The 24,892-nt window shown below is 39.4% G+C and overlaps 2 protein-coding genes across 2 annotated transcripts in view; both read left to right on the top strand.

The window, feature by feature from the left end:
• Nucleotides 1-13,174: 13,174 nt before the first annotated feature.
• Nucleotides 13,175-15,451, top strand: LOC134208676 (mitochondrial sodium/calcium exchanger protein-like). The gene is made up of 7 exons (XM_062684467.1): nucleotides 13,175-13,305; nucleotides 13,370-13,590; nucleotides 13,663-14,078; nucleotides 14,141-14,536; nucleotides 14,615-14,968; nucleotides 15,042-15,109; nucleotides 15,174-15,451. Exons 1-7 carry the CDS (start codon nucleotides 13,234-13,236, stop codon nucleotides 15,396-15,398), a joined length of 1,752 nt encoding a protein of 583 aa, XP_062540451.1. The 5' UTR covers nucleotides 13,175-13,233; the 3' UTR covers nucleotides 15,399-15,451.
• A 190-nt stretch (nucleotides 15,452-15,641) lies between these two features.
• The window catches only part of LOC134208675 (probable peroxisomal acyl-coenzyme A oxidase 1), a 31,564-nt gene continuing 22,313 nt past the window's right edge, over nucleotides 15,642-24,892 (top strand). Inside the window, exon 1 of the mRNA XM_062684465.1 lies at nucleotides 15,642-15,958. Within this exon, the coding sequence (XP_062540449.1) occupies nucleotides 15,835-15,958 (124 nt within the window). The 5' untranslated portion in view covers nucleotides 15,642-15,834. The remainder of the gene's footprint in view (nucleotides 15,959-24,892) is intronic.

Here is a 24,892-nt window from a genome sequence, read left to right as displayed (position 1 = left end):
TCGTTATCAGGATGTTCGCGATCACAATCATCTGTGTAATTCAGTCACAAAACTGTGGTTTTTATCTTCCTCCAGTTCAATGTTGGACAATAAATTTGCATCACCCTGCTTCAATCCATCTAAGGTCACAAACGAGGTTGACACTTTGTCTGCAATCCGAATACTTGATTTTGTTGGATATAAGGGAACCCCAAAGAACAACAAATACCAAATCAAGCTCCTTTTCATTGCTTTGTTTTCGGTGGGATGGACATGGGAGCTATAAGATCAAATGCTGAACAGTTCCTTTATACACAATATTACAATTACCTTACCTTAATTAATACCATTAATCTATACCATAGAGCAGCAACTACAACTAACCGGCGCCTGCTTGCTACCTATCTTCCATCCGGTGTCCCAAACTATCTGATTTTAGGCGTCATGCATTGCATGTATCAGCCTAATCAGTTTCGCCGGATAACCATATTGTTCAAACTGTGCGGTTATATTTTCTAAAATAGAAGAAAGCTGAAGGGTCCAGATATTCTTTGTCACTCTAACATTGACAATAATTTTTCTCCTATCGAATTGAGCAATCTGTTCGATTTGTTTCATGACGACATTGAGCAAAGTACGACAAAACTGAGCAATTGTACAAATTGAGTCTGCTGATTTTGACTTTGATAACCTTTCTGAGATGCTTGAAATCTCACTAGAAGTAATTCATAATTATCTGTTTAGCTTACATATATGATGTAACAAAAAGGCTCCGTTCGGTTCGACTCAATTTTCCATCACTTTTAAATTGCAGGTTGTCTTTACTATGGAGCTTGTATTCAATATTGCGCACAAGAAAAATTTGGATGTAAATTTAGAGGCTGTTGAACACAAAAGTAGATATGGGTTCAAATATTTCCGTAGCGTGTAATTGTCAGAATTTTTAACTGTGTGGTATTAATATGCATTGAAAATCAACATATTAGAGAAATTCAGAATGAAACGAATCTACGATATCTCCGAATTCTTCAATATTTTGTAGAATCGTCCCCTTCCAAAAATTATTAGACTTGTATTTTTTGTTCCGTCACTAGAAGGGTGATCTAAAATATTGATGAATTTAAAAAATCGTTTCTTTTAGTATTTTTCGAAATCGAATCAAGTCAAGAAATTTATTCTCTCAATTTTACACATTGTTTTGAAATAAAAAATAGAAATGTTGAGCAATCTGTTTTGGAAATACAATTTTTGAGAGATACATTTTTTTTTTTTTTCTTTATTTGAGTGATTTTTAAGTAAAGTACAAAGTTTGAGAGATACATTTTTTGAGTCATTGATAACAAACACCGGTACATAATTCATATATCACACGAATATGGAGACGAATGGTTGCCCATCATGTTGGCGAATCAATTACTTTATATTGTGAAAATACTCTCCAGAATTACTCGCCCGATATCTCTATTTCTATATAATATGTGAAGTTGGGAGATTTAATTTTATGACTTTTGATTGAAAATCGGACCAGTATTTCAAAAGTTAGGCTAAACAACTGTTTTTTTTTTGAAAAAAAAAGTTGATTTTTTTAAATCACCCCATCCGAAATTAGTCACCCTAGTGAAGGAACAAAAAAGACAAGTGTAATAATTTTCGGAAAAGGACGATTCTACCATATATTGCAGAGTTTGGAGATTTCGTACATCCGTTTCATTCGGAATTTCTGTAATATGCTGATTTTCAATGCATATTAATAGGACCAAATTTGGAAAAATCACAGGCAAAAAGCTCCACATGTCTCCTCTTTTTTTCTTCCCGATATCAAAGATATAAGTTTGAATTATGTTTAGACAAAATTTCAGCTGCAGCCATCTCCCCACTCGTAAGTTATTCATATTTTTCTAAAGTGTATTTTTATACCTAATTCCAATAAAACCACTAATAAAACTTTTAAAAACCTTGGTAACACCTCACGAATCATTCTCCTTTGAAAGCATACACGTAGGAAAAATAAATTAGGATTTTCATAAGTTACAATTTATCAATGAGCAACTATCAACAAATGAGTTGCAACTATCAGGAGAGCTATTTAAACACGGTGGTGAGACACTGGCTAGAGCGCTGCACTGGGTAATTACCAAGGCTTAGGAGAATGAGGTTCTGCCGGAAGGTGCCGTGTGTCCCATCTACAAAAAGGGCGATAAGCTGGATTGTAGCAACTACCCAACAATCACATTGCTGAACGCCGCCTACAAGGTACTCTCCCAAATTTTATGCCACCGACTACACAAATTGCAAGAAAGTTCGTGGGGCAGTATCAGGCAGGATTTTTTTTTATTTAGTTCGTTTATTTGAAGGCTCACTCGCCGTACCGTATTCAGCTTTACAGAGCCAATAACATTTTCACTATTATACTAGTGATTATTAAAAACTATTTACAATTTGATTTTCCTACGAAAACATTTTTGCGCAGACGGTTTTTCAACAATCATTGCAGAATCTGTTTTCCGGGAACACTGGTCAGAGCACACTTTCGTTTTCTATGGTGATGAAAGTCGGTATGTGGCGGAGCAAATTTATCCGTAGCACGCGCACACCGTTCGAGATACCGGGAAAATAATGTTTCCAAGTCTCACTCCGAATAGAAATAACTTCACCAAACTTTAACATGTAATCTTGAATAGTCGAATCATCCATTGACGAAGGCAGATCATGTATCCACACACTCACTGCTTCGCAATCGACATATACTGGAATGCGAAACTCTTTATCCGCGCAAACCATTGTTCTCTTCCAGTTGTGCTCCAACTGGTAGCGCGATGCAATATCTTTACTGACCATTTCGATAAGCACACAGTTACGGGAGTTATGCAACTGTATGCTTTTGACATCGGAATATTGCAATTTAATTTCATTGTCCAAAAACCGAGACGAGAAGGAAGGACACTAAAATCAATTATTAAAGTGTCAGACCGCATCGTGCTTTCGTGCTGTGCGGTTCTTTCTCTCTTTGCGGAAGGAAGTTTTTAATACTACCCGAAGCTATTTTAATTTCAACGGTGCTTCTTAGCGCTATTTATACCCACTGATCCCGTTACGATCTTTGCAAGGACCCGTGCCTTCGTTTTACGTTGGACCCGTTTGCGGAAGTAAAATTCCGACAAGCGGTGGTAATCCTGCAGGGACACCGTTCTAGGGAAAAACCTCTCAGAAGGTCACGTCTCCACGCTCAGAAAAGAGCATTAATATAAGCAAGAGGAAGGTGAGTCCCTGAACTCTTCACTTCCTTTTAAGAAACAAGGTTTCAAGACCCTCCTGCCGAAGCGCGGAAAAATAGAAGGAAGCTGGAGAATTCAGATATTCCTTCTAACTCTAATATCGGAAACAATTCTTCTCCAATCGAACTGAGCAATCAGTTCGAGTTGATTAATGATGAAATTGAGCAAATCGAATATACCTCTAGCCCAGGTGATTCGATTCATGCGAAAAAGCAAAGGATTCCGCCAATTGTGGTATCTGTTGCCGAGTTTTCTGGCTTCCGGAATGAGATTTTGAGTAACCTTCAGGGGATCAAGGTTTCATTTCAGATTGCTAGGAAGGGTGACTGCCGCGTTTTGCCGGGATCCTTTGACGATCGCAAACGTCTTCTTCAGTATTTAACTGAGAAGCGCCATAAATTCTTCACATACGACGACAAAACTGAGCGATTGTTCAAAGTCGTCTTGAAAGGTCTCCCCAGTGATGATAAATCACTGGATGAGATAAAAATTGAAATTTCTCAATTACTTGGATTTTCACCAGTCCAAGTAATTAAGATGAAAAAGAAATCCCACTCTGGTACTTCCCAGAGGGGCATTTCTCAAGAATTTTATTTAGTTCATTTTAACAAAAGTGAACTAAATAATATGAAAAGTTTGGAAAAGGCCTGTATTATGTCTCATGTCCGTGTTACATGGGAACATTTCCGCAGGCCTGGGGGAAATTTCCAAAACCCCACCCAGTGCCGTAAGTGCCAAAAGTGGGGTCATGGAACCAAACATTGTCACATGGATGCTAAATGCATGATTTGTGGTGGAACCTCTCACGCCAAGGACGCATGTCCTGTGAGAGAAGATTCCAATAAATTTAAATGTGCAAATTGTGGGAGCAATCATAAATCCAATTTCTGGGAATGCCCTTCACGCAAAAAAGTTTTGAATTCCCGTGCAAAATTGATGACGGGAAATTCCAATCGGATCCCAGATTCGACGGGTAGAAATTTTTCAAACGCTCAAATTTCGAAACCAGTTACCGGTCGAGCAATTCATACCCACCACAATTCACAAACAAATTTTGCCACTCGTCAACGGGTAGCAAGCACTTCAGTAAATTCCAATTTTCGAATGTACCTACGTATGCAAACATCGCTGCTGGTAGACAAAATTTCTCTTCTCAAAATGAGGTTTATACCCATGTCCCAACGGAAAATAACGATCATGTTGCCGATTCAGGTAGCATGACTGCTTCCGATTTTGATTTTTAACTGAACAATTGCATCACATGATTGATGCAATGTTCAAAGCAAATACCATACCAGAAGCTGTTCAGGTTGGTATAAAGTACACACAAAAATTGTTATCGGACTCCGTTTTAATGGATCTAAATAATTGTGTGAAAGTTCTAAATTGGAATGCCCGCTCTCTAAAGGGTAAGGAAGATGAATTATTCAACTTCCTAACAGTTCATAATGTGCATATTGCCATTATAACTGAAACGTATTTAAAACCAGGACTCTCCATTAAAAGAGATCCAAATTATTTTATGTACAGAAATGATCGTCTTGACAGCGCCTGTGGTGGGGTCGCCATCGTCATTAATAGACGTATCAAACATAAATTATTTTCTTCGTTTGAAACCAAAGTTTTTGAAACCTTGGGAGTTTCTGTTGAAACAAATTTTGGTCAATTTTCCTTCATTGCAGCCTATTTGCCTTTTCAATGCAATGGGCAGCAAAAGAATTTGTTGAAAGCTGATCTTCAAATTCTGACTCGCAACAAATCAAAATTCTTCGTAATTGGTGACTTCAATGCCAAACACCGTTCATGGAATAATGCTCAAAGCAATTCCAACGGCAAAATTTTATTTGAAGATTGTTCTGCGGGATATTATACTATTCAATATCCCAATGGCCCTACTTGTTTTTCTTCCAGTCGAAATCCTTCTACAATTGATTTAGTTTTAACGGATTCAAGTCAGCTGTGTGGCCAATTGGTAACTCATGCTGACTTTGACTCTGATCACCTTCCTGTGACATTTGAAATCTCACAAGAAGCCATTTATAATCCAATCAGCTCTACTTTTAATTATCATAGAGCTGATTGGGATTTATATAAAACATATATCGATAGGAATTTTGATGTTAATATTCCTTTGGATACAAAAAGTGATATTGACAATGCGCTCGTATCTTTGACAAATGTAATTGTCGAAGCCAGAGGCATTGCAATTCCTAAATGTGAAATTAAATTCAACTCCATTATTATTGACGACGATCTTCAGCTACTGATCCGTCTTAAAAATGTGAGGCGAAGGCAATACCAAAGAACTCGCGATCCCGCATTGAAAGTTATTTGGCGAGATTTGCAAAATGAAATTAAAAAACGTTTCGCTATTCTGAGAAATACCAACTTTGAGAATAATGTCTCTAAGTTGGATCCCAGTTCGAAACCCTTTTGGAAATTAACGGAATTTAAAAAAAAAACCCAAAAGCCAATTCCAGCGCTTTAAGAGGGAAATAAAATTTTATTAACAAATGGCGAAAAGGCTCAAAAACTTGCTCAGCAGTTTGAGAGTGCCCATAATTTTAGTCTAGGTCTCACTAGTCCAATTGAGGATCAGGTTACACGAAGCTTCGAAGACATTCTCAACCAAGATAATGTTTTCGACCATTCGTTGGGAACTAATTTGGATGAAGTGAGATCTATTACTAGAAAATTTAAAAATATGAAAGCCCTGGTGATGATGGAATTTTCTACATACTTATCAAAAACTTCCTGAGAGCTCTTTATCCTTTTTGGTTAATTTTTTTAACAAATGTTTTCAATTGGCATACTTCCCAGATAAATGGAAAAACGCCAAATGGATGGAAAACGTCCAGCTGAGGCTTCTAGTTATCGCCAATCAGTTTGCTTTCTTCAATAAGCAAACTGTTTGAAAAGATTATTTTAAATAGAATGATGGTTCATATTAATGACAATTCTATTTTTGCTGATGAGCAATTTGGTTTTCGCCATGGGCATTCAACCACTCATCAGTTATTAAGAGTTACGAACTTAATTCGGCTCAACAAATCTGAAGGATATTCGACTGGAGTTGCTCTTCTTGATATAGAGAAAGCATTTGACAGTGTTTGGCATGAAGGTTTGATTGTAAAATTGATGAATTTTAATTTTCCTCTGTACATTATTAAACTGATCCAAAATTATTTATCAGATCGCTCACTGCAGGTAAACTATCAGAATTCTAAATCTGATAGATTACCTGTAAGAGCTGGTGTTCCCCAAGGCAGCATATCATACTGGGGCCCATTTTGTATAACATTTTACTTCTGACTTACCTGATTTACCACCAGGGTGTCAAAATCTTTGTTTGCAGATGACACAGGTCTCTCAGCCAAAGGGCGAAGCCTTCGTGTCATTTGTAGTAGATTGCAAAAAGTTTGGATATTTTCTCCACTTACTTGCAAAAATGGAAAATTTCCCCGAATGCTTCCAAAACTCAGCTTATAATTTTCCCACATAAACCGAGAGCTTCTTATTTAAAACCTTCTAGCAGACATATTGTCACTATGAATGGGGTTCCAATTAATTGGTCTAGCGAAGCTAAATATTTAGGACTTCTGCTAGATCAAAAATTAACTTTTAAAAATCACATTGAGGGCCTTCAAGCCAAATGTAACAAATATATTAAGTGTCTATATCCACTTATAAACAGAAAATCAAAACTTTGTCTTAAGAACAAACTTTTGATTTACAAACAAATTTTTAGACCTGCCATGTTGTATGCTGTGCCAATATGGACTAGTTGCTGCAATACCAGAAAGAAGGCACTCCAGAGGATTCAAAATAAAATTTTGAAAATGATTCTGAAGTTGCCTCCGTGGTATAGTACCAATGAACTTCATAGAATTTCTAATATTGAGACATTGCAACAAATGTCCAACAAAATAATTTCAATTTTAGACAAAATCGTTGCAATCTTCTATTGCAACGATTAGCTCCTTGTACCCTTAGTATAAATTAGGTTAAGTTTAGTTTAAGTTGAAAACATTGTAATTCCTACACGGTTCAATTCAACCATAGGAAAATACTAACTGCCAGAGGCAATTGAAATGTATTAATAATAACTAAAAATATAACATAGCAAATAAGGATGATAGTGTTAAGAAAACACGGAACACCTAGTCTAAGAGATGAATGCATGTATTAGATAATTAGCAAATAAAATTAGTTAAAAAAAAAAAAAAAAAAAAAAAAAATTATTAAAGTGTTCTTTCGTGCACCGTACATTTTTTTCCACAGACTGAACGACAGCGAGAGAGTTGATATGAATACGTCCGACGTATGCAAGTCAGCTATGGGAAAACTCACTCACTCACACGAATCATACCGATTTAAAATCCCTATCCATCCCCGATCAAGAATGCATAACAAAATTATAACAAGGGGAGTTATTTATTTCAGAAAAATATTGTAACAAAATGTGTTATAAATTTTGCTGGTTAGTTGTTAAAATAAAAATTATATCAAAAATACCTCTAGCCATAACACAATTAAAACAGAGGTTGATACCTTTATATCAACATTATAACAAACGTTAATATAATGTTTCTGTACAAAAATCTACTTTCAAGGTAATTGCCTACATCATGGATAGAAATCCTGGTACGCTACCACGCCGGATTTCCATCCATAATGTAGGCAATTAACTTTGTTCCAGCTAGTTATGTATTAATATTGAGCGGGCTCAAGTTATACTGAAGGTGATTACCTCTGATTTTTTTTTTCGAATGTGTACAAAAAATGTAGGCAATTATTTTGTGAAAATATTCATAACTCATGTTGTTATAATTTTGATATGAAATAAAACTTGCCGAAGACACATTTTTATCGAATTATCTAATTATAACACACGTTGTTTTAAATAACAACAATTGATAGGATTGAGTTATAATTTTGTTATGCATTTCTGATCGGGTCAGCGAACACACGATTGCAAAATGAATGCTACTCAACCCAACAGCGACCAAACAAACGATTCATACCTACTGAGTGCCCCCCAGCAAGAAGAAGTGAAACCACAAATAGTGCGAAAAGAATTAGAGAGATGAGAATGAACCGATGTGTAGTGAGTGCAGCAGAAAACACTGAGTTGGACTCAGAAGATTGATTCAATTTAGACTCAATGATTCGTTTTGCGGCCTGATTCTTTCTGCCGAATCCTCACTCACCACTCAATTGCGATTCCATTCGTTTACGAACCGAATGTAAACAAATACTCGGCTATGCATCATTTGCTATCTGTGGGAAAGATTCGGTGATGAATTTTGTCTGTTTGTTTTTTGGCATGATTCGTTACTAACTGAAGCCAAACGGCAGACAATCGAAATTGAAAATTTCGGAAGGGCTCGTGTACAGTTGCCTAATTTGCGATTGTGTGTAGATGTGAGTGAAAGATTAGCGCTAAATGAATTGATTTGTCCCATATCTGATGCAAGTGAAGGCAAACAACTGAATCAGGCGGGATTTATGGGTGAACGCTCACCACAGATCAGGTGTTCGTCTTACGTCAGGTATTGCAGAAATGCCGCGAATACAACGTGCCCACACATCATCTATTTATCGACTTCAAAGCCGCATATGATACAGTCGATCGGGACCAGCTATGGCAGCTAATGCACGAAAACGGATTTCCGGATAAAATTATAAGGTTGATCAAGGCGACGATGGATTGGGTGATGTGCGTGGTTTGAGTTTCAGGGGCATTCTCGAGTCGAAACACGCAGAGGGATACGGTAAGGTGGTGGACATCGCTTTGAAAGCAGTAATACGAAGGACTAGGATTGACACGAGTGGAGTGGTACGATTTTCAGGAAGTCCGTCCAGTTATTTGGTTTCGCCGAAGACATTGATATCATGGCAAATAACTTTGAGAGGATGGAGGAAGCCTACATCAGATTGAAAATCGAAGCTAAACGGATTTGACTAGTCATCAACACGTCGAAGACGAAGTACATGATAGGAAGAGGCTTAGAAGAGGTCAATGTAAGCCACCCACCACGAGTTTCTATCGGTGGTGACGAAATCGAGGTGGTTGAAGAATTCGTGTACTTGGGCTCACTAGTGACCTCCGATAACGATACCAGCCGAGAAATTTGGAAACGCATCGTTGCAGGAAATCGTACGTACTTTGGACTCCGCAAAACGCTCCGATCGAATAGAGTTCGTAGCGCTACCAAACTGACTATCTACAAAACGCTTATTAGACCGGTAGTTCTCTACGGACACGAGACCTGGACGATGCTCGTGGAAGACCAACGCGCACTGCACTGGGATTTTTCGAAAGGAAAGTGCTGCGTACCATCTATGGTGGGGCGTGGATGGCGGACGGTACGTGGAGGAGGCGAATGAACCACGAGTTGCATCAGCTATTGGGAGAACCATCCATCGTTCACACCGCGAAAATCAGAATACTGCGGTGGGCCGGGTACGTAGCCAGAATGTCGGACAGTAATTCGGGTAAAATGGTTCTCGACAACGATCCGACGGGAACAAGAAGGCGAGGTGCACAGCGAGCAAGGTGGACCGATCAGGTGAAGGACGATTTGCGGACCCTCCACAGGCTGCGTGGGTGGCGACGTGTAGCCATGGACCAAGTTGAATGGAGAAGACTCCTATGCACTTCTATGAAAGGTGGAAGCAGCACTACGAGGAACCTTTAATGGTGCTGAGAGTACGTGAGGCAACAAAAGTTAGACTGGTGGTGAATGCAACGAAGACAAAGTACATGGTAGTGGGCCGAATCGAGCGCGTTAGACGGGGAAACTTTCGAGATGGTATATGAGGTGGTCTATCTTGAATCCTTGCTAACGGCTGATAACAATGTTAGTCGGGCTTACTATGGAGTCCAGAAGAAACTACGGTCAAAAAAGAATCACACCCGCACCAAATATGTCATGTACAAAACACTCAAAAGACCGATAATCCTCTACAACCATGAAACTTGGACCATGCTCAAATAGGATTTGCAAGACTCGGAACATCTGAGAAACGAGTGCGCTTAGGAACATCTTTGGCGGTGTGCAACCCAACAAACATTGGAAGGTGAAGAAGAGCTTGTTCCGTGGCAAATAAGCTTCTTCAGAAAAAAAAACTAGCTTGTTCAGCTTAAATTGTTTGTTGGGAAGTAAACGGCGTGTGGCGGCAAAGGTTGAGCCACGAGCTCTACGGCGACCCCAGTAGGTATACAGAAGGTAGCTAAAGCGTGACGACTTGGCGAGAGTGGGGCCCAATCGAGGATGAAAAATGTGGCCTCGTGTATTGTGGTCAAATTGTTGATTCAGTGTTATGCTGTAACATTTTTATACTGTACAAATTTGGAATGGTAGACAAAAAGCTCCATATGTCTCCACTTTTTTTTCTTCCCGACATCAAAGATATAAGTTTGAACTATGTTTAGACAAAATTTCAGCTGCCGCCATCTGTCCATTCGTAAGTTATTCATATTCTTCTAAACAGTGTTTTTTACTTAATTTCAAGAAATCCACTACTAAAGCTTTAAAATTCTTGGTAACACCTCGTGATCAGCTTTATTATGATTCTCCTTGTATTCTTGGGCTAGTCTATCGTCTTGTACTCGCCCCATGTTAAGCCGCGGCGTTCGACTTCGACGCGTGTTGTACACCGTCGAGAGTTTTTGAGCGCAGACATACTGCAACGAGGTAGTGTTCGGATTAAATATTCGCACTGCGGTAAGTACGTTCGCGATGTCGGAGAAGCATTTACCGTCGATTAGAACGTAGTCAATTTGGTCGGCTGGTATTCATCAACGATTTTTGATTTTACCACATCGATCGTAATGTCATTCCTGGTGCGACTGTCAAGATCGATAATCAATCCATCGAACGACGGCGGAAGACTGTGGTACAGTCGACTCTCTACATCTCGATGTTCTGTATCTCGATATCTCTCCCTATGTCGATGTTTTCCTCGGTCCTTTCAATCTACATATATTTGGGCATTCCATGTCTCGATAACCTTCCTTTCTCAATATCTCTCTATCTCGAAGTGCAACAAAGCAACGAGCTTTTTTGGATCTAGTACCCATTTCAGTTTTCTTTCCATTCCTCGATCTCTCCCTATCTCGATGGTCCCTCCAATATCGAGATGTGGAGAGGCGACTGTATTACGTATTACCTTTCATATTACGTGGATGAATGATCAAAAATTCGTTTGGAAATTGTTGGAATGCACTTTTGAAAATGTATTGTTGTGATTGCTCGATTGAGCTCAGAATTGCAAAAAAGGCAGTTGATATGTTACAGCACAATTTCACAGAAGATAGTATGATTTTCTCACCAAAACATACAATCCTGGAGGTGCCCCGTTGAATTCGACAACTTTTTTTTCACCCCATACTAGCTGGGCCAGTCTAATGAGCCGCCATTTGGGGCAGTATGGGCCACTCATCTAAAATGTTTTTTTCTGGGAGAGAAAAGTGTTGTAATATGGATGAATATGATATTCCAACAACAGTTTAGTCCTAGATGATAATATTCTTGTATTCGCCAACTGAAATTTGAACTTGTTCGCATATTAAGGCCTAATATCTTGCTCTGTGCAGGTATGCCCATATTGCCCCATAGACTGGTTTTGGAAAAAAAAATTATGATAAATTCAGATTTGTATCAATACAAACATTTGTGCAAAATATTCATTTATAATAGATCTTTTGAAGGAGATACATTTTTGACCTGAATTTCAATCAATTTTGTGTAAAACATTATTTATAAACTTCAAATCTTATAATAATTCTGTCTATGCAACGAAAATTTACATTTTCAAGTGTTTTTTTATGTTTGAATTAAGTTAAATTAAATTAAATTTTAATGCGGTTTTCATTTTGAGGCATATGTGGATCATTCTCTTAAAGATCATATAACGTTTACATGATAAAACTGGTCAATAAGCTCAAATTGAAGGTGGCTAATTTTGCCCCTACTGCCCCTAAATATGATTTTTTACGGCAAGTTTGAAAAATAAAGAGTCACGAATCAAGTAACAATAGCAGTTTCAAGATAGTTACGAATATTTTTAATATTCATGAATGGTAATTCTGGTTTACTAGATATCGTTTTTTCAATATCCCAGAATACAATCAGGAACCAATGTGAAATTGAAAAATGGCAATGGTGACATCTGATGCCAATCCAGAAATCATGAATATAAATGAGTTGCAGTGAGTTTATCAAAGGAACTTTGGCCTAGGAAACGAAGTGCTAGAAAAACGATTAATAATTCTAATGGTTCGAACTGTATTAATACTCAATAGTTCGAACTACCAAATTGTGTTTTAAAAAGATATAAATGTTTTATGATTATGATTAAAGATTAATTAATAAATACGACGAATGTTTGATTCAGATTGTTAAATAGTGATTAAATTTAATTTATTGAACGGCTACTCAGTCTTGCACTTATTACAACGAGTTTTTTATTTATCCGACGTTTCGACACGGGGATTGTGTCTTTTTCAAGGGGAAAAGTGATTAAACTCAGAACAATTCTGAACATGATTAATGATTAATGATTTTATGCGAAATTCTATGATTAACGATAAGTGTTCATTGATTAAATCATGTTTTTGTATGATTATAATTAATGAATAATTTTTAAATAATCCATTATTCATTAATCATGATTAAATCTATGATTGATTGATCACTAATGTTCTGTTAGCCACCGTTTTTCAATACTACGAAACATATAAAACGAGAATCGAAAGCATAGAGGAAGAAAATGGGCGCTTCGCGCTCTGAAATATTGAATCATTGCCTTATGGCGGGATTTTGAATCTGTATTCTGAATATTTATTTAAGATTACGATTATTATTTTTCAACTATTAGTGCAGCAGTTTAATGCAAATTTCTTTTAAGGCTTGACTCCAGGCGATCCCAATCACCCAAGTAGGCTTCAGATGGTTTGCTTCTGAGCAATGTAATGTCACATATGGCAGGGAACTTGTCCCAACGTTTTCCGCGCCACGTGAACTACGTGTTCAAAGAAATCCCGGTACGATTCAATATTGAATGGCGACTATATCTGGGAATGATCTATAAATTATAATTCATTACAGGGTGATTGCAGCGCTATTAATGAACTGCCAGCTTCGGAGAAGTGCCAGTTCATCAAGTCAACTGAGTCCTGTCACAGCAATGTATACTACTTCGATTATGCTTATTTTCTATTCTGCACCATCGGTGAAGAGAATTCCAGGATGTTCCACATGGGAGTGGCGTTGGTGATATTCATATTGATAGTTTGCTTTACGATGTTGGGTACGACGGCCGACCGGTTGTAAGTGACATTTATCTGCTCTTATTTTTTCAATTTTTAAATCGATATGTAACAGTTTTATCACAAATTCAGCTTCTGTCCAGTGCTTGCCGTCATAGCCAAGACCATAGGAATAAGTGAAAGCGTTGCCGGCGTCACGATCCTGGCTTTCGGGAACGGATCTCCGGACCTTTTTACGGCAGTCTCCAATACCAGTGAGGACACGGAATTAATGTTCGGAGAGCTTTTAGGGGCGGGTTTGTTCGTGGTGGGCATTGTGGCCGGAACCATCCTAATGATTAAACCTTTCCCCGTCAACCCAGCGGCCATTGTAAGGGATACCGTTTTCTTTATTTTTGCTGTCTGCTGGATTACGGTTTGCGCGTATGATGGACGATTCACCTTGTCGGATGCTATCGTGGTTGTGGCGGTTTACGTGCTCTATCTGGTCGTCGTGATGATCGATTTCTTTGTGTTGAAGCATGAGCTGCATGAAGTGGAATCAAATAGTATTCTAATTCTAATTTGAAGTAATTTATTGATTTATTTACGAAGAATTCTTAAATTGCAGTCTCTTTAACGGGTGAATTGCCTGAGAATGATTCTTACTATCGAAAACTTCGAACGGAAACGGAAATGATAATTCGTGAACCAATCCATGGTATGGAGATGGATATAGCAAAGACCCGGATAAGCATATTTATGGATGTACATCAACGGCAGCCGCCGCGTAATCACCACATTTTTCTGGATTTTTTTGAACATATTAATCCGATACACGGTGACGACTGGAACGAAAGTGGCTGGTTCGGTAAAATTTTAGCGATACTGAAGGCTCCTTTGGAGTTCGTATTACTATTGTTCATACCCGTAGTAGACTATAGTGCTCAACGCTACGGTTGGACTAAGCTGCTGAACGTTTTGCACTGTCTGACTTTTCCGTTGATGACATTGTTTGTAACTGGATGTAAGTATCTCATCAACAGATCAACTAGTCTGGGGTAGTAATAGTGGAATGTTTCTGACGTATGTAAACTTTTTCTAGTTTTGTTTTCAACATTATTGAACTTTCCCGTCTGGGGTTGGTGGCTCATCTGCTCCTGTACGCTGATGGTTGTACTATTCATTACCTCCAGAACGGATCGACCCCCATCATATCACCTGGTGTATGCACTGATAGCCTTCGCCGGGTCGATCCAGGTGATCTACGCCGTGGCCCATGAGGTGGTTAGCTTGCTGATAACGTTGGGTCTGGTGCTGAAACTCTCGAAATCAATGCTCGGGCTATCAGTGCTAGCCTGGGGCAACAGTATTGGCGATCTATTTTCCAATATAACATTGGCGAAAAGGGGCTACGGAAAGATGGCATTTGCCGCTTGCTTTGGCGGACCGTTATTTAGTAAGACTACAGTTTTAATCATAGTTATTGAATTATGATTCAGCATCTTGAAATTATTTTTGAATTTTTCCAGATCTTTGTTTGGGCCTTGGAATAACAATGATCGTAAAGGCATTAAAAAAGAAAGACAACGTGGCATTTGTAGGTTAAATAATATATTGAATCTTTCGAGTTTAAAACTTATTATTATTATTTCTTTCAATAGTCTCGCGAAGGAGCAATGGGTGAAAATTGCGAGTGGTTTCTCGTTCAACTGCTGGCCACCGTTCTGTTCGTACTGCTGTTGACCGGATTCAAGGGCCGCAAAAGTCTCGGAGTGATCATGATTGTCATTTACTTGGTGTTTCTACTGTTTTGCGTTCTGGGGGAGCTCGAAGTAATCCACCCGTTTGGAACGGATCACCACAATGAAGGCGAGTTCGTGTGGTGAAAATCCGCTGCGCATGTGCGTGCTTATCATTTACGGCGCGCGTTTTGTTACTTTGCGCCTCCAGTTAGTTCAATTCAGAATGCACGTAAAAGCTTGCTTTAAGTTGATTTGGTAGATTCAGAGTTTTGTCGACAAGCGTACAGTCGTGGCTGCTCAAGTACACTCGTAGTATCAAAGGTCACAATTTGCAGCTTATCATCGCGAATATCATTATTTTGATTAAGCAGCTAGGTCTGCAAGCTCGATCGTTGCTTTAGTTGCACTTAAAAGATTGTCGTGAAAGGAGGTACGCTTGGATAACCAGGTGTTCTGCATTGATTTTTTTTCTGTGAAGAAAGACAAGTGATCTAAGTTCATTGGACTTTTTGTGCTTCAAGTTGGTTGTTAAATAGATCCTGTTTTGACTTGTTTCGATAGAAGTTTGTATTGCACCACTATGCCGGCGCAAGTTGTAAATAAAGATCTACAGAATGAACGCAATAAGTGTACTTTCAATCAGGAAGAGTTCACTCTCTGGTGGGTGGGTGGAGAGGAACTACTTAAAGAGAAGCGATCGAGAGGTGAGCGAGTTTTAATAGTCCTAATGTTTATGTATTTTAAAAATCTCAATGCATTTTGACCGATGTAAATGCACTCTAACTAGCATAGACGGTTGATTTCAGCAGTATCGCATAATATCATTATCTTTACAGTTGCACCTAAATAATGAACAAACGAGATAAGCATTGGCTTTGCGGGAGCGATGTTATTGAAAGAATGGAATGAGCACCACTTATCTAAGATGGTTGTATGATGCCTAGATTTTGCATGTCATTTGTTATTTTTAAATACAAAAACAATATTATCAACGATTAAACAATATTCAATGGTTGCAATAATCTTTTATATGTTCTTTGAATATTATTTTATCCTAAATTGCACTTATGTTAAATAATATAGTGCAGCCGCTAAAAATACATACATCCTTTCAAATCGTCGAAATCTTTTTCTAGCATATAGCTTGATAACGATACGGAATTATATTCTGATCTGAACTTCATCACTTGCTTTCACATACTAACGTTTGATTCCAAGATTTAAATAATAACGAACAATCCTGAAAATACATCTGATTAGATCATGGCAAAATGTTGAAAGTTACTCCATATTATTACATATTTCAAACTAAGAATATCCGCAAAAACACCAGTTGTGAGGTGCCTCAAGAGCTCGAACATTGACTTGGATCGTTACCGTATAGTTGTTAATCCTCTGGTACAACTATTCAGCGTCATGAGCTCCCGAAATAACAGAACAACGCGTTTCAATATCCAACGCTTAGCAGTTGAAGAGGTTTTTGAACATTACCGCCTAAAACTAGACTAGAGTTGTCAACGAATCTGGCGAAGTTAATAGATTGTGGGAGAATATCCATGACACTGAAACTACAACAGCATAGGAAGTGTTAAGATCTGCACAGCAACGCCAGTTCAGCAAAATCGCTAAAGCATATTTAGAAAACAGGGTATTTCAATACATTAACCACGGATACATCATTATATGCTTCCGTTGTTGAAGTGTAGACGTGTTGTAAGCCATTTATTCAGTTACAAAAATATTGGTAGTGACATAAATAAATTTACCTGCGGGACCCACTTACCCCTTCAAACGGGGCAAGTGGGACCTATTCTGCTCTAACTGCCCTAACTTAGTCGAACGAAACTAATTTGAAAAATGTAGATATAATGCTCATGTAGTTTCTGAGTTGTAGTATTTCAGATCATGGATGGAGGTTCATTGCTTGTCAGACTTTTGTTTTTGGCAAAAGAAAGGGATTACAATGTTAGTAGATATAAAATCAAGACAACAGCCGGTTTACCGTTTAATTGTCTGTTGTCTGGCTTTACATTAGCTTACTTTCTTACCGAATGTGTTAGATGGAAGAGATAAGCAAATCTTTGTTCACTTTTCGAATGAATGTTTCTCTGTTTAACACAAATTATTACATAACTTAGAACCTCAAAAGGAACGTTTTTATTCAGGCGGTGTTGTAAATTTGTAATAGAACGAAATGGCCAATTTATGTCTTAAGCACCTAATTTATCTTAAAATCTGTTAATCTGATGCGAAGTTTAAAAATAAACAAAACACAAGACAAAACCTGTTGATCTATTGTAGAATAAGTAGATTGTTTGCACTGTAAACGGAAAATTTTGCATAGTTATTACCATTGCTCTTTTCCATGAGGGAGATAATTTTCAGAAAGTATAATACACATTTGGCAAATCAACTGTACACTACTTCTTAACAACTAAACCAACGATATTAACTGCATTTGATTCAGATCCATATGATATATGAGTGTCGAAGTTATTTTTTACTAGACAACAATCTAAAAACAGGTAAAATGGCTCTATCAAAAATGTTGTTCAAATATGTCCCACTTGCCCCATGTATGTTAAAAATCAAGGGAAAGTGAAAATTGCAGATTTTGGCTTTAATCAAAACTTTTAAATCGTTTTTGATGTCACGCAATTATTTAATTGCTCAAAATATTCACTTTCCACATAAATGATGAATTCAGGAACGACTATTTTGTTGGAAATCAATTGAATTAAAATAAAAGTGATGGATTTTGCCGGTAGTTTAAAGTCATGATTAAACAATAACATTAGTATGGTGCCGCAAATGGTTTTGATTCCAAATTTTTTTGTGTCAGGCGAATTCGTTGATAATTTTGCTTCATCTTTCTAGAACATTGTTACCATTAAAAATGTTCACCGATTAATTGGCAGCCATAGTACCCACCTACCCCGTATTTTCACTTGCCCCGGGGTACCTTAAATGATTGCCGGTTGGTTTGATGGTTTGATGGTATCCCATACAACAGACAATGCTACAGTGTAGTAATGGACGAACAGAAACGAATTCACCGCAAGAAATAAAAAGGCAGTACGAAGAGAATGTGATAGCAGAAGTGCAGGAAAACACGGATCGATATGCGGAAGTTTGATGCGACTTTCATGGTTTTAGTAAGGGCCGATCATCGACGGATAAGATGTTTAGCCTGCGAATGATCCTTCAAAGCAGCGTACGATTCGTTAAAATGAAATAAGGTGTGACAGGTATTTTGGTTAAAGACGGAAGTAGATCTAGTAATATTGGAGCTGAGATAGTGCTTGAGAGGGTTGTGTTTGAAGTTGTTGAACAATTTGATCACCTAGGAACGCTCGTGACATACAACAATGACGTTTGCCGTGAAGTAGAAGTACGTATTGTTGCTGTGAATAGGGCCTCTTATGGATTACGTAATCGGTTTAGGTAACGCAACATTCAGACGGAACCGAAATTTTATCTGTATAAAACCAGTGACCCTTTACAGACAATAAATGTGGACGTTAGAAGAGGCAGGCCGGGAAGTTTTGCGAGTTTTAAGATGGTTCGAGACCCCTCTCCTCGCTGGAAAGGAGGGCTCCCATACAAATGAAACAAAAATTTCTGCGTAACTCGAGAACTAATCAGAGAATGAATCAATTTTAGGCGAAACGAAGTTCGTCGGTTCTGCAAGTTTGAAATAAAAAAGAAAGAATCGAAAAACTGTTTTCTGTGGGACCGCCCTAAGTTGGTATGAGAAAAATCAGTACCAAATTTTCAAAACAACTTATCTGCTTTTGTACACAAAGATTGAAAAAAGTCTCCCTAAAACGAAATAAAAAAAAAAGGATTGAAAAATCGATTGGACAAATCTGATGGCACTCCCACGCAAACCAACATTATCTACAGGTAGCCGAAGGCTTCCCCTACTTATTGATGGTGTTGGTTTGCGTGGGAGTGCTATCAGATTCGGTAAATCGACGTTTGAATCTTTGTTTACAAAAGCAGATAAGTCGTTTCGAAAATTTGGTATTTACTTACTTATGCATCCTGTACACCTCCGGTGGTGCAAAGGTCCGACTTGAAAGATATCCATCCTGAGCGTTGCCCGGCTATCTCTTTAACCTGTTGCCAGGTTAGATTTCGGTCGACTTCTTTTATTTCTTTATTGAGGCTTCGCCGCCATGAGCCTCTGGGTCTGCCTCTGCTGCGATGTCCCGCTGGGTTCCAGTCTAATGCTTGTTTAAAGATTTCGTTCCGCCCCTACGTAGAGTGTGGCCGACCCCGCCCCACTTCCGATCCCGAATTTCTGTTGCTATCGGCCTCTGGTGACAACGACGATGGAGCTCGTTGTTAGAGATCCAGTTGTGAGGCCACCAGGCCTGAATTATATACCGCAGGCATCTGTTGATGAACACCTGCAGCCGTTGAGTGTTCTCCACTGATACACACCATGTTTCGCTAGCGTATAACAGCACAGATTTCACGTTAGAGTTGAAAATTCATATTTTGGTGCGTTCACTTATCTGCCTGTTTTTCCAGATATTTCTTAAACTCGCAAAGGCAGCCCAGCGCCTATGTCGATCTTGGTACCGCCGTCTGACGCCATTTGGCTACCAAGATATTGGAAGCTTTCAACATTCTCCACTGGTTGCCCAGCTACTGTGAAACTGGAAGGAGTCACCGTGTTTACATCCAACGATTTGGTTTTGTTGACGATGATGACTAAACCTGCCGAGGAGGAGCGCTCGGCAAGGTCGTTGAGCTTACTCTGCATATCAGAGCGCCGTTGCGCGAAGAGTGCAACGTCATCAGCCAATTCGAAGTCGTTTAGGTGCTCCTTGACTATAGGCTGCCATAACAGCCCGCGGTTTGGTTCACGGTCAATCGTATCTACCAGAATCTCATCGATTACACGCTATGTTTAAAGGCAACTATTATGCAAAGTGAATGCACCTCGGATGTTAATCCGTTAGATCATAGTTTTTGACCTCTAGTTCAAGGACCTGTGTTGATTGAAATATTTCATCGGTGAAAATTTGATTTTTTTACCATTTAAGTGAATATTTTTAACCTAAAAATCCATTCTGATTTTTTTTAAATTTTTTGAAGCAAGTTCACTGACAATTCAAAGAAAATTTTCATATAAAAACAATTTTCATATGATGAAAGTAGCAGAAGTTATATTAAAAATACTGTTGACACCGAACACACATTTCATTTTTCGATAGCAAATTCTTGTAAAACTGCATATCTCATACGTGTCTAATAAAAAACCAGCAACCCTGCACCGTCCACTTGTTACCATAGAAACAGAATTTATCACTGGACAGGTCAAGAAAGATGCTCGATATTTCAATTGTGTTCATAATCATCTTCTGGAAGGAGGAGACTATGACACAATTTTAGAGAAACCCCCTCCTCCAGCGCTACATTAGCTGGCGGGATTGGTCTACCGAATTTTCGGCCCTGTAGCAAAAAAGCATCAAGGCAAATCTGAAGTCTGGATATCAGTGGCCAACGCAACCCATCACGCTCAACTTGGTTCCACTGGGCGTAACTGCCGAAGTCTTTTAATTAAACGAGGTGTTTTGAAAGGAAAATAATGCAATGGTTATTACAAGGTATTGGAGAGTCTACCACAGGTAGTTGATTGCTGTTCTAGTGTAACATTGTTGGACTTCTATTCAGACGCCATACGAGGTTTTTGTAACAGTTATGTGGATAGTTGGATAGCAGCAATTTCTTATTTTGAAATTCCATGTTCTTGAATTGAGCGCATCACAGGGAGGCCTTACAAAGTATACGAAGCAAACAACGGAAGCCATCCACAGAAACTTCTATACTATCTAGCAAAACTACAAAATGCCAGATAACCACGAACAGTATGCAAGTAAACTGTTATCCACGGTGGTAGCATATAACAGTGGTCACATAATACAGACGTCCATTGAGGTTTAATCAAGTTTGAAATACAGAACATAAATACTACTTTGATCTAGTTCGTAGTTTTAATTTTTTGTTGATTTGAAATGTTAAAGAGTGATATTATGTTCTTAAATTTAATAATACTTCTTCTTATTGACATTATATCAACCACTCTGACATATGCCGCCTCGGAGCTTAGTATTCATTTAGCACTTCCATAGTTATTAACTGCGAGGTTTCTAGTCCAAGTTACCATTTTCGCATTCGTATATCATTAGGCTACGATGATAATTTATGCCAGGGAAGGCGAGAATATATCCTAGATAAGACCGGGAATCGAACGCAGCCACTTTTAGCATGGTCTTGCAGTGTAGCAGTGCATCTTACCGCACGAATAAGGAAGGCTCCAGATCTGTTTATAATAAACCTTAAGAACATTTAAAACTGGCAGTAATTTTAATATAACTTCTACTATTTTCATCATATGAAAAATGTTTTTATATGAAAATGTTTCATAAAGCATCAGGAAAAAAAGTTGTGGTTTAATTTCACATAACTTGTTTCAAAAAAATTTAAAAAAATCAGAAAAGGTTTTTAGGTTAAAAATATTACCTTAAATAGTAAAAAAGTCAAAATTTCACCGGTGAAATATTTTAATCGACGCAGATCCTGAAACTAGAGGTCAAAAACTATGATCTAACGGCTTAACATCCGAGGTGCATTCACTTTGCATAATAGTTGCCTTTAAACATAGCGTGCGATTACGATGAGGAACAGTAACGGTGATAGAATACATCCTTGCTTCACACCAGCTGCGACCCGGATATGGTCGGACAGGACCCCATTGTGCAGCACTCTGCACGAAAAGGCCTCGTACTGTGCTTCGATGAGGCCGATGATTTTCTCAGGAACCCCCTTGCGTCTCAGAGCGCCCCACATATTCTCGTAATTGAGACGGTCGAAAGCTTTTTCGTAGTCAATGAATACCGTAGTAAAGGGACTCTTGGAATTCGTTGACCTGCTCCAGAATGATGCGGAGCGTGACAATATGGTCCACACAGGATCTTCCGGCACGGAATCCGGCTTGCTGCCGACGGAGAGTCGCATCGATCTTCTCCTGAATCTGGGCTAGGATAATTTTGCACAGAACTTTGAGAACGGTACACAGCAACATAATGCCTCGCCAGTTATCGCATACAGTCAGGTCACCCTTTTTGGGCACCTTCACTAAGATACCTTGCATCCAGTCGACCGGGAAAGTTGCGGTGTCCCAGATGTTACGAAATAAACGATGCAGGGATCAGCTTTGAGCATCTCGGCTGATATGTGGTCGACCCCTGGGGCTTTATTCGATTTCATGCTTTGGATGGCTGTTTGAATCTCTAGCAGTGATGGAGCTTCGGTATTGACGCGTGTTATACGTCGGATCCTAGGCATATCATGCCGAGGTGGTGATGGCCTGGCTGGCACTTGAAAAAGTTGTTCGATGTGCTCGAACCAGCGTTTCAGCTGGTCAGTTGGGTCGGTCAATAACTGATCATTCGCGTCTTTCACAGGCATCGTTGCATTCATCTTCGCCCCGCTTAAGCGTCGTGAGATATCGTAGAGGAGGCGAATGTCCCCGGTTGCGGCGGCTCTCTCTCCTTCGTCGGCCAGAGAGTTCATCCACGCTCGCTTGTCCCGTCGACATGAGCGTTTTACTTCCTGCTCAAGAACCGCGTATCGTTGACGGGCTAAGACTTTGGCTCCTCTGGTTTTCGATCGCTCTATCGCGGCTTTGACTTCTCTTCGCTCCTCTATCTTCCTCCAGGTCTCATCGGTGATCCATTGTTTTCTCTGGGTGCGTAGTTCGCCCAGATTGTTCTCGCTGGTGGCGAAGAAGGCATTCTTGATGGCGGTCCATTGGTCTTCCACGCTGCCACCTTCCGGAATATCTGCAGCACGCGTCTCCAGTTCTTCAACGAAGGACCGTTTCACCGTGGCATCTTCCAGTCGGCGTGTGTTGAATCGTCGTCCAATTCTTTCCTCCTGCCGACGAATCCGCGCAATGCGCAGGCGTATTTCGCCGATATTGGCACTACGTTTATTGCGTACATCAAGAAGGCTCCGTTTCCATTTTCGACTGATGCAGATGTGGTCGATTTGATTTTCTGTAAAGCCGTCACGGGAGACCCATGTAACCTTGTGAACCGGTCGATGAGGGAAGAGCGATCCCCCGATCACCATGTCGTTATTACCACAAAATTCTGCGAACAGCTCTCCGTTTTCGCTTATTTCTTCGGGACCATGGCGTCCCATAATGCGCTGATGGTTCGAGTTGTCGCATTCGATCATCGCAATGAAGTCGCCCATACAGATCTTGATATCACCGTTCGGAATTATATCTATGATGGTTGGTTGTAGAAGTTTTATTTGTCTTGCAGATCGGCAGCATCGGTTAGCACAAAGCATTAGATCATGGAAAGGCTTCGGATCCGTGTTATAAATCTGGCAACGATTATCCTTTCACTTATAGGTTCCCACTTCATAAGCGCAGAGTGTGCCTGAGCGCTTAGTAGGAAGCCAACTCCGCGATGCCGGGAAGCGTGTTCAGTCACCTCGTAAACCAGAGTATAGCAGAACTTGTCCCGACGTTGTTCTGTGTTCTCCAAAGTTTGGCCAACGGACTTCACTCAGTCCCAGGATCGCAAGCTTCATGCGACGTGCCTCATTGGCAAGTTGTGCCAATTTACCCTGCTGGGCTAGGGTTAAAACGTTCCTATTCGTGTCCGTTGTTTCGCGCTAAGAGTCGTCGCCGTAAAATCAGTCCGTATTTTTTCATTATCGGATTCTCGAACAAATTGATGTTTCGGGAACAGTAGGTTGTTGGCCCATGGTTCCCTATCCACCGGGATGGGGCTGCCATCTTAGGTATAGCTTCCGGGGAATAGCATTTCATACTCAGCCGCTGGATGCTAGAACAGACGATGTTGGAGCCGCACCTCCTTGGTGAACAGACGCTCGGTCAGTCGGGTCAAATTTGTTTAAAGTCCCACCCAACACCAGGACTAGGCTAGTGCGCTTTGAGCGGCACACGGTCGCTTTGATAGGGCCTGCTTGGGGACACATGCAGCTTTTATAGAAGTTCAACAGAGCCCACTGTCGAACCCCATCACATCCTAGGCCGACCCCACAGGACGCACCCTCTCACTCTAGCTGATGCCAGAAGGACAACAGTGCAGGCTGCACTACCAGCTAAGTACGCAACCCTTAGCTGGCGGTCAATTGTCATCTGAAGACCCGTGGAAGCGTGAGTATTGGAACTTGTGAGGACCAGAGCTATGTTAGGCGCCCCTTCCCAGATGTCAACGCACCATTTCGCAGTCCAAAATTTGGGCCGAAATTTAGTATTAAAATGCTCTAAATCCGTCAATTTAAGAGCTACAGAAAACAGTTTTTAGTAAAATGATTGGAATTAGCTAGGCTAAAACTTAATAGAATAATGTTTACCCTTATTTCTGCAATTTGAAAAGTTGATTTTAGTTTTTCGTGGAAATTAACATTATTATGCTTAAAAGTAACCTTAAAATGATTAAATCAGCAATGGAAAAAATGTTATGAATACGAACTATGTTCTTCAGTATGCGCTGACCCATCTTGCCCCATTTGCAATTTTATGTTAGAATGTCTAATTTCCGATTAAATTTATTTATTTTAACGCAGTTAGTACAACA

This window comes from Armigeres subalbatus, chromosome 2, assembly GCF_024139115.2.
Source record: "Armigeres subalbatus isolate Guangzhou_Male chromosome 2, GZ_Asu_2, whole genome shotgun sequence".
NCBI classification, from domain to species: Eukaryota; Metazoa; Arthropoda; class Insecta; order Diptera; family Culicidae; genus Armigeres; species Armigeres subalbatus.
Note: the sequence above shows the minus strand (reverse complement) of the source record. Positions and strands in the feature narration are given on the sequence as shown.